The sequence below is a fragment of the Etheostoma spectabile genome, chromosome 12, assembly GCF_008692095.1.
Source record: "Etheostoma spectabile isolate EspeVRDwgs_2016 chromosome 12, UIUC_Espe_1.0, whole genome shotgun sequence".
Taxonomy (NCBI): domain Eukaryota; kingdom Metazoa; phylum Chordata; class Actinopteri; order Perciformes; family Percidae; genus Etheostoma; species Etheostoma spectabile.
The window spans coordinates 25,994,065-26,004,514 of NC_045744.1; the positions used below are offsets into that span (position 1 = coordinate 25,994,065).

Genomic DNA, 10,450 nt, shown 5'->3' on the forward strand with positions numbered 1-10,450 from the left:
GTGGGGGGGGGGGGGTGACTCATTGCGAGGTTAGATCTAACTTTCTGTTATTTTAACCACAAATACAAAACTCTTTGAACAGTTCTCTAGCCTATGTAGAGATGGTTTTACCGAGCTGTAGATTGGAGTTCTAAAGCAAAAACACATAACAAGATAAAGAAAAATACAGGTCTGTTCCAGAACTTGTCATTGCACTAGTTTATATACAGTATGTGTCTAGAGACCTTGAACTGCTTTATCACTTCTCTATCTCATGCTACCAATATTTTGATATCTTATCTATCTATGAATAGATTAGGAATGTGGTGGTTTAAACTCCTTGGCTCTGGAGTGATAAGAGATTATCTGTCTTGTTTGATACACCTCTGAATCTGAGTGACTTGATAGTTTATCTGTTATTCATTACGATAGTAACCGTGATATTTTTTATCCCACAGTTATGTTCGTGGATTGCTCAAGTCAAGTGGATATTGTGATCAGAATATACACTGCTGTTTTTGTATTAGTGTGTGCAAATATTCTTCTTTTGATTTTGTTGGTTGAGCAGATTAAAAAAAAGCAGATATGACAGAACAGAGCAAAAAGAGAGTCGGTTCTCTGTGATCCTCCGGTTTTACAGTATTGAGTAGTTTAGCTTGGATTGCTTTCAACATTTTTCCTCTCCTAATTAATCCCCTGTAGTTTTCTCTGTTTCTCCCAGATCTTTTTCAGTATTATTAATGCATTGATGTGACATGCTGTGGTACATGGTGTGCACTAATGTAATATATTTTAATTGTATTTCAGCATTAGATGCTAGTATGCTGGCCATTAAAAGCAGTGAATCAATATTTTAGTGATTCCTCAGTCAGGATACCCGCTGGTTATGACTTCCAGCTGGTCTGATGCTGCTGGTAAACTGGATAACCTACAGAATAAAAGCACCAGGCATACAGTTAGCAAAGCTCCATATCCAGAATGAGCACATTGAAACACACACACACACACACACACACACACACACACACACACACACACACACACACACACACACACACACACACACACACAAGTAAAGAACATCCTCCAATGTGAATAACTCCAACATGTCCTCTTGTGTCAGGCCTCCTCCCTCCAACAGTACCGCAGTAGGGTCGGATCCTCTGCCAATCAGTCTCCAACGTCCCCCGTCTCCAATCAAGGCTTCTCACCTGGAGGCTCGCCTCAAGTAAGGGCGTGTGAACCAGCGAGCTGCTGGCTCGCTCTGTTTAAACGTCACCGTCCCCTGCATCGTAGTCCTGTGGTTATCGTTGCCGAGTAGGACTCTGTGGCTGCACCCACACCCCCTCCCTCCTACAGCTGCTTGTGTTGTGTTGACATTAGCAGATCTGGGCAAAGAAAAAAAATATGTATGTCAGTTTATCTCAGGCACCTGAGCAATACACAACAGGTTATACAATAGTTGTTTACCTGTTTCCATACATTGCTTCTACAAATCTGGAAAGGAGAAAACAGGACAAAGATCATGTTGACAAGAGGATCTCCTCATATCAATATGCAGCTGTAGACCTTTTTCACAGCTGACATTTGAATGTGTCATAGCAGGAAATTCACAGGTGTTTTCTCTCCGTGGAAGTTAATACAAGCCACCACAATCCTTGTTATTGACTAGACTCATAAGTAAGTAACCTTTATTTATAGAGAACTTTTTACAGGTAAAATCACAAAGTGCCTTTCCAAAAACATACAAGATTATACATATTAAAACACAGTGCACAATTAAAATCACAAAGTAAGAGATAGAAAATGAAGTGCAGACAGATTTAAAAAGGCAGGTCTTAAACTGATGGTGGTTTTCATGCTATGACATGATAAAAGCAAATCAAGCTTAACATTGTCAAGTCTTTCAGGAAAAACTTGTGAAGATAAAACTGAATAGAAAAATAGTATATCACAATTTATATACTGTACTTTTTTTTTTCAAACCATGGAATGTATGCAATATGCTTACAGTAATAGATGGTAACATGAAGAAGTGCCTCTTAGCCCAGATTTGACCAGCAGTCTCTTTAAACACGCCGTGTCATTGATGTGTTGTTATGTAGCTGTGTCCCTGACCTTCCTCCTCTACTGCTTTTGTGGTATTTGCGTCGCATCTCCACTGTTCCCTCCCCAGTCTTGCTATATCAGACTCTGTTTTTTTATGTTCATCAGATCTCTGTTTATTGTGGTCTCGCACCAGCATGGGCATTAAAGGTAGCATGGAAAGGGAAATAGTAATCTTACCCCCGAGCTGCTAATCACTCCCATGGTTGAATCTCAACAAACTGAACCTTGCTTGCAGGGTTGTGCTTTATGAACTAAACACACCCTAGGTAAACATGGATCAGGGTTGTTAGTCTGTGTGGGACACGGTAAAAGCAGTTGAGATTTAAAACCCTGGTAAGGCAGTGGTACTGTAACTCGTTAACTGCCAAAGTGTTTTTGGAAAACACGTTTAAATGTACATAATGTTATTTTCGATTCAGAACCAAAGAGTTAGGTAGCATTTTAAATAGGCATTTGCTTCTACTGAATTGTAAGTGTGACTGTGTGTTTTTGAGCTGCAGAGAAATGTGGCAAGTGAGTGTGTGTATGCATTTTACTTTGACATGTTTGTCCTATTGTTTGCTCACTCAGTTGTGTCCTGAGCTGAAGTGGCTCACTCGTAGTGCTGAGGTTATCCACGGGCTAAAACACAAGTGACGGGCTGTGTGCTCTATTATGCTGCTCTGCCCTGTGGGGACATCTGCAGCACACACAGATAATTTGGTTTTGAACTAGGGGGAGGACGGGCTGAGAATATGATCCAATTACTTGTACATTAAGAGGCCACGGTGAAATAGGAGAATTTTTGTCACAGGTTTAATGAGGACATTCAAATGAAAATCTCAGAAGGAATTAGCTAGCACTAGATGAGTCAATGGAGGGAGAAAAAAGTCACAAAGGGGATTATATTTTCAACGATTCCCTTTCTTTCATGTGAGTTTCATTCCATTTGGCTCGGGTTAATTAAAATACCAAGACCAGAAGGCAGCAGAGGAAGCTCATATGGAAGGAGCTGCCTTTTCTTATGGAATTGTACTTATTCCTGTAATTAATCTCAAGTCCCTTATGTTGTCATTTGTTTGCACATTAATTCATGCATTTAGTCAATTATTACCTCCGTAATAAGTAAGTAGGTTATGTTTTTGCTTTGCTTTTTGTTTGTTTGTCTGACAGCAGGATTACGGAAAAACTACAGGCCTAAATTTCACAAAACTTGGTGGAAGGGTGTAGCATGGGCCAAGGAATAAGAACTTAGGTTTTTTAGCAGATCCAAATCATGGCACACTAGTTATTTTTCATTTTGGTTTGTGAGATAGGGCATTTGGCCTTGTAAGCAGGTCTCTGTTTGAAATATCACTACACCTGCATTTCTCCTCTCTGATATATATATATATATATATATATATATATGTATATACATATATATATATATATGTATATGAGGTGATATTAAACACTTTGTTGTTCCAGCAATGTAGCTGCTTTGACTGTGTCTTTTTCATATTTCACATGTTATGTTAAGTGTATATCTTCTGCAGCCTAGATAGATTATTTTCATAAGTGATGGTCGGCACTAGGGTTTTCATTTCGTTTAGATTTTTTTTTTTTTTTTTTAGCAGAATCTTAATAAACAGATGTGGCCTGTTTGTTGTTGCAGCATAACTCCATACTGGGCAGCGTGTTTGCAGACTTCTACGACCAGCAGCTCCCGTCCATTCAGGCCAGTGCTCTCTCGCAACAGGTACAGACAAAAGCCTAAATGTCCATGTTTAGTTCTGCTCTCAACCTGCTCTTGCTTCGGAGACTTTACGTGTAAGATGCAGCAGTTGTGATGCTTCTCTCTGTTGTGATTGCCAGTTGGAGCAGTTCAACATGATGGAAACCCCCATCAGCTCTGACAGCCTGTATAACCAGACCTCCACCCTCAACTACTCCCAGGCACTTATGATGGGTTTGACTGGCCATTGCAACCTTCAGGACTCGCAGCAGCTGGGCTACAGTAGCCATGGCAACATCCCTAACATCATTCTCACAGGTGCTGCTTCCACATATCATGTTGCTCACTTTCAGACTGTGATGCCCTGCTGCTTTTGTTAAAACCTTTTTGTAGATATTTCCAAAATCCCACATTAGAATAAAGCTTGTGCTTCATATTTGCTTGTATATCTTGATACAGGGACAGTTTCTTTCAAAAAATCATCCTATTTAAATTAAATGTAACCAGATTTTTCAGCCCCACCCAGTTTACCCTTCAGTTGTTTGTTTAGCTGTGTCTGTTGTTAATGGAAATGTGTAATTATGATGGCAAGCATCCAACAGAATCAAATCATAACCCAGACATGTCAGCATTCTGTCTCTTCTTGCTACCATTGATTTCTTTTCTAATTTTAATCAGGGAACCGGCCCCTTAAAAAACCTCACAGAGATAAATTCCGATGAATTAATTAGGACTGTTCAAAAGGCAGATGGACTGACAGTCTCCCCGACTTGGTAAAAAAAAAAGGGCCTCGGAACACACCGAAGCAACGCCGACTTGAGCGTACGTTCTGCTTGTGCAGACACAGAGTACGACTCCATAACAGCAGGCGGCGCTAATCCGTATTGTTGCCCGAAAAATGAAAACCGGCAGCTGATTGGACAAACGTGTCACATGGGTCCGGCTTCTCTGGAATTTCAAAGCCAGACCACCATGGTGGCTCCTCTGGTATACGATCTTATATTTTACAAAACTAGTTCACCAAAACGTGTTTCTGAAAACACTGGTCATTGAGTCCGACTGCCCGCAGTGCTGAAGAGGACGGTCAGGCAATGCAAGACTAATATTTGCCTAATAATGCCTTTAACTACTATCCTTTTTTTTCTTCTTTTTTTTGAATTGCTGTCTTTCTTGTATCCAGTGAGCGGAGAGTCTCCGCCCAGCCTGCCCAAGGACCTGACTGGCTCGCTGTCCACAGATGTCAGCTTTGATGTCGACTCTCCGTTCCCACTGGATGATCTGAAATTCGACCCGCTGACACTTGATGGACTACACATGCTCAATGACCCGGACATGATCCTTGCTGACGCCGCCACAGAGGACGCGTTCCGCCTCGACCGGCTCTAACCACACCACCACCACCACATGCTCATGCACAGGTGTGTAAATGCTGCTGCCCTGGGGGGAGCGAGGAGGTTCGCATCAAAGAGAATAAAAACCAAACGGAGCAGATTTCTGCAGCGCGCTGGTCGAGACCTCGTCTGGGCAGAGCATCCCCTCCACACCAAACAACCCAATCAAACCCCACAAGAGAGCTTTTAAAAGAAACATGCGTTGTAATGTTTTTAAAACCGGAAAGATGGTTCATGACTGATGACACTCAAGGTATGGTATGAATGATGTTTCTGTCACTACTTTGTGTGTGTGTGCAAATGACACATCCAGTTTTGATTTATTTAGATGCTTAGTTTTCATTTCGAGGGAGCTTGATGAAAATATCATAAGGGCAGAAGTAGGCAGGTCACTTATTCTCCATCTGTGACTGAATGAACCAAGTCTGCAGAGCAAACCCTTAACAATCTACCTGTCCCACCCCTGTTAATACAGAGTAGCTTTATGACTCAGAGGAAACACCTGTCAAGTTTGACTACCCTCCGTTCCGATCTGGTTCCTCTCAGTAGTACATATAGTTCGGATATTAAATTAGTGCAAATCCCTGTGTAGTGTGTCATAGAAGCCAAAGACAGGCCTGCTTTGATTAGTACCAAATTTCCTTTAAAGTCCTGAATGGCGGTCATTATTTTGCCACCTAAGTTATTTTCAGGAGATGCTGGTTTTTTTTTGGTTTTTACTGTGGCAAATAGCAGTCTTCAGTTATGCATGAAATCACAAATCACTGTGCATACTTGTTTTGCCTTAATAGCTTGACATTTTGGTTTTCATGCAAAGATGACTAATATGTGAAATAAGAAAAAAAATGTAATTGTTGAGTCATTTTTACTGTTTTACATGTGGCTTTGGCCTACATAATTCAACGTTGCATTACTGTAGTTGTACTTTTGGGGTGCGCTGATCTTTATTCAGTACTTCATCCATCGTTCACGACCTTGTCATTTTGGCATTCATCAGTCAAATCTAAATGGATATACGAGTCCTTTGTTATGAAATAGATGTTTACAGGCTTGTTTTGTTTTATATTTTACATGTACAGAATGTGATTAGATTTTGCGTAAATGGTATCTATGCAAAACTACAGCGATTGGTCGAGGACTGTAAAATGAAACAGATAAAATGAACCCTTACTAAAGGAAGCCAATGTGCAAGGTTCTTATAGAATGCACAGTGCCATGTTTGATTTCTTTTTACTACTTTTTGCATTTTCCTTTCAGACTAGAGAAAAAATGCTCAGTGCGTGTGTCATACAGTAGAAACTCTCCCGGAGTACTCCCAAATATGTGACCTCAGTGTAGTTGAAATATATATATTTTTCCAAACAATTGAACTGCCTCTATACTAGAACAGCATTGTTGATGCAATGAGAATGTATTTAGGTCACATCTGTAAAATTGTGTTGTTGCCATCCTCATTGCCTCTCATATCTAGCCTTCATGGACTGTAGGACCAAATAGTTGTTTTTTTCCTCCCTGAAAAGGAAATGGGGCATGATGTTTTACGTTTTCTATATTATTACTTTTGTTTCCTTGGCACTACAGTGAGACTAAATATCCGTTCCTCGTCATGCTCGTGTGTCCGTGCCCCTTGTTGATTTCGATGTCCCATGTCTCTCCGGGCTTTGGTTCTGCTTTTATTTTATTTTTTTCTATGGCTTTGTTGCTGTTAAAAAAAAAATCAGTGATAGGATCCATTGGATTCAATTATAACTGTGTCCCATCTCTCATATTGCACTTTATGCATTTATTTAAAAGAGATTTATGAGAGTTTATATACCCCCCCCCGTGACTGTTATGTGCCCTGTTTTTGATTGAAATTGCCTTCTTGTAAAAAACAAAAAAGAACAGAAATATGAAAAAAAAGCTAAATTAAATTATAGTTATTTTTTCATATACAGATGGTCTATTTAAAAGAGCTGTTTTGCTTAATTAAAGTGAGTATTTTGTTAGCTGTCTACTGTTACACAGTTTTTCCAAAAAAAGCATTTGTATTTTGGGACAGTGATGATCATGTTCCTGATGCTGCAGCTCTTTCTGCTTTTGACAGCAGGTTTGAGAAAATGGAACTAAATCAACTAAAAAAAGTATAATTAAATATGGATTAGCAAATTAAAAGTATTAAAATATTCAAAGAAGCAGGTACAGTGTAATTTCTCATTTGAAATGTGCATATTACAAAAATATTGTGCTAGATTACATCAACCAGTCCCTGAAAACTATTTTATGAAATGTATGTTGTAATTCAGTCCTGGTATATTTACTATTAAAATGACCATAAAATGAAATATAAGTTCATATCTAGGAAACTATATAGACATTTTTTTTAATAAATATTCTACACTATGAAAAACACTATTCTGTAGCTGCAACAATTTTTCTGTTGATGTGCGTCAAGGTCCTCCAGTGTCGGCATATTCCTCCATAATTTCTAACATAATGTCAATCCAAATTGATAATGTGGATTGAATCTGTTAACATTAATTTAAACTTGAAGATTATTTTTTTTAAATACTGGATGCATTTGGTTTCCCACAATTTTAGTAATGTTGTGACCGCATGGATATCTGGACATGTCTTCTCCTTTACGGCTTGGGTTTTATTTCCTTTGAAGGGTGGAGTCTGCTTTGTTTGTCGAGTGTTTTGTTTTGGTAATTTGTCTCTTTTTATTTCCGCATCATGTGTCGGCTAATCTACGTGCTACGTGAAGCCTAAAAGCATCGGAAATATGGTAATCAGCCTTTTATGCACATGTATGAGCTGTTTGGCACTATGTTTTACACTGCAATATGCTGTATGTGCTTATTTTCTGTGCAACGCCCACAGAGTTTTACTATGTCATGGAAAATTTAGACTAGCTTTGTATATTGCTGTAAGGTAGGAACAAAGTTTTTTGTGCTTTATGTGTATATGATGTCAAAGTGAGAAAATGCACTGAGAAATACTGTGCTGCAATATGTCATTGTGGCTCTATATTCTCTGCTGGACCTCAGACTTTAGAGTGAGCCTGACATCTTTGTCGGTCCGTTTTCGGTTTTGGTATTCCTTTGAACTTTTTGTTGTGCTCATGCAGATAGCTCTGAGTGATGTGTCGCCTGTTACTCCCACCTTTTCATACATCAGCATTGAGGTATGCATTGGTATGGTACCAGTGTTTACAGAGATAAGAGTTTACAATAGAGCAATGTTTGTTTTTCTCTTCATATAACATGTCTGTTATATACTGTGTCTGGAATATCGGACTACCTATGAACCACTTGCAGTGTAGAATAGCAAAATGACTTTGCTTTTTAAATTTAAGAGTGAATCAGTAATGCAATTTCAATACAATAACCATATTAATATATCCTATTGAGGTTTTGAAGTTAGATGAATGAATTATATTTCCTTTGGACTTCGTATGCATTTCAAAGCCCTGAAAGCACTATTAATTTAATTTATAAATTACTTTACTCTGCAGAAATTCCCCTTCCTATGTACTTGCAAGGAGCAGCTACATGCTATCAGAATTTTTTTTTTTTTTAACAGAATAGGTACTATTTAGATTTTATGAATTTAATGTTATTTAATGTCTGTCATCAGTACTGTATATTCCTATTTCTTTGTGTTAAATCGACAGTTGAACCAGAAAGCCAAAGTTCAAAACAGCCACACACGTGAGAGTGCTTAGACATTTTATCCTTCTGCTGAAACACACCCTCTCCCTTTTGTTTTCCAAAATATTGTATCGGGGTACGAATTATTTCCTATATAACCTATGAACGTATCAATGCATTGTTTACATTGAACATAGTAACAGAAATTCTTGCAGCATAACTTAAAGAGATGCGACTGACATATTCTCTCTCTTTTCTGCATGATGCTGCATTTCAAAATATCTCAGAAAATACCTTGACATACTGTATTTTGCTTTAAATTAAGTATTTAATTATGCCTTGTTATACAAATATGCTGTCAAGCACTATTTTGTAGTGAATATTACTATATACAGTACATCTTGTCTGAGAAACAACCTAAGAAATAGCTAACACTGTACAGTCAGCCTATATACATATATACACACTAATCTGAATCAGGAAGATGAAACCAAGTCATGGTCATGTTCTGTCACTCAGTGGGTTACCCACATCTATGAATCCCTTGTGTGCATTTTGAGAACAGCCTGCTGCTGGTTCAAGCCTCATACAATGGCAGCTAAATTGTTTTACGACGTGTTTTGTTTCTGAGTACAGTAATACTATTCTAAACAATGCACATGCATTTTACTGCCGTGAAGGGGTGCACTATGCTCCTATGGTACACTCGCAGCAACAGGAAACATTATGCTCATAGAATATGCAAAATCTAGCATTCTGCAGCACAGCTTGGCAAGTTGGGACGTTTTTTTTTTTAGCTAACCCTTTAAAAATGACTGGTTCAAACCTTGTTCTTCAAAATGTGTGTTTTCTATTTTAACTGTCAAATCGGACCAAAAGAATCCAAGTTGACTGTAAATGTGTGCTATATTAAAGATGTAATGCGCTTCTGTTTTGAACTGTACCTGATGTATCTTTCTTGTGTGAAGGCTTCTGTCTTTGTATCTTTGCATTATTATTTGTAAATGAAATGAAAATAAATATATCTTGACTAAGCAACAACATGTCTTTAATCTCATTTTTGTTATTGGGTGGACTACAAAAACAGCACTAGTACGTTTTTAACTAAAACGGCAGTTACATGATGATTACAGCCCCCCTAACTGGCATAACTTAGGCTTTCCCACCCACTCCACAGCTTCACGCCCAGCATTTGTCCTGCCTCTCCCACTCTGTCCACACTAACAATTTATGTGGGGGGGGAGGACTTTTTGTCAGAATGCAACATAGAAAGTCTGCTTGAAAATATAGAAAATATTGGATAGGATAAAACGGCACAATGTTATTCTGCTAAATAAAACATTACATTCATTTTTAATTTCACTTGTTTTCATTAAAAAAATTAAAAAAAATCTTCCAACCAATCTGGGTCAGTAATACAGCATCTGGTCTTTAGGAAACTGAAGGGCTCCATCTACTGGTAGAATGTATTGATCAGTCATAATAACTTACATGTTGTGGTAAAATCATCTATATCACCCTTTTATTTGAATATCTGCCTTGAAAGTGACGTTTGGTAATGTTCTACGTGTAACAGGGATGTCTGATAGCTGAGAGATTGTGCAAACTGTGTGTGGGAATGTGTGTGGTTACTGAAGGGGGGG

At 38.4% G+C, this 10,450-nt stretch overlaps 2 protein-coding genes across 7 annotated transcripts in view; both read left to right on the plus strand.

Annotated features, from left to right (window-relative positions):
* crtc1a (CREB regulated transcription coactivator 1a) overlaps positions 1–9,845 on the plus strand; it is a 19,955-nt gene extending 10,110 nt beyond the window's left edge. For 5 of the 6 annotated variants that reach the window (XM_032532233.1, XM_032532234.1, XM_032532235.1 and 2 more), the window contains exons 12-15: positions 1,103–1,207; positions 3,725–3,808; positions 3,925–4,102; positions 4,965–9,845. In XM_032532233.1, the coding sequence (XP_032388124.1) occupies positions 1,103–1,207; positions 3,725–3,808; positions 3,925–4,102; positions 4,965–5,170 (573 nt within the window). In that variant the 3' untranslated portion in view covers positions 5,171–9,845. The remainder of the gene's footprint in view (positions 1–1,102; positions 1,208–3,724; positions 3,809–3,924; positions 4,103–4,964) is intronic. The other variant, XM_032532237.1, reaches the window with a different exon arrangement.
* cnn2 (calponin 2) overlaps positions 4,325–10,450 on the plus strand; it is a 22,742-nt gene continuing 16,616 nt past the window's right edge. The window contains exons 1-2 of the mRNA XM_032532241.1: positions 4,325–4,336; positions 4,405–4,408. The gene's annotated coding sequence lies outside the window, so the exon portion shown is untranslated. The remainder of the gene's footprint in view (positions 4,337–4,404; positions 4,409–10,450) is intronic.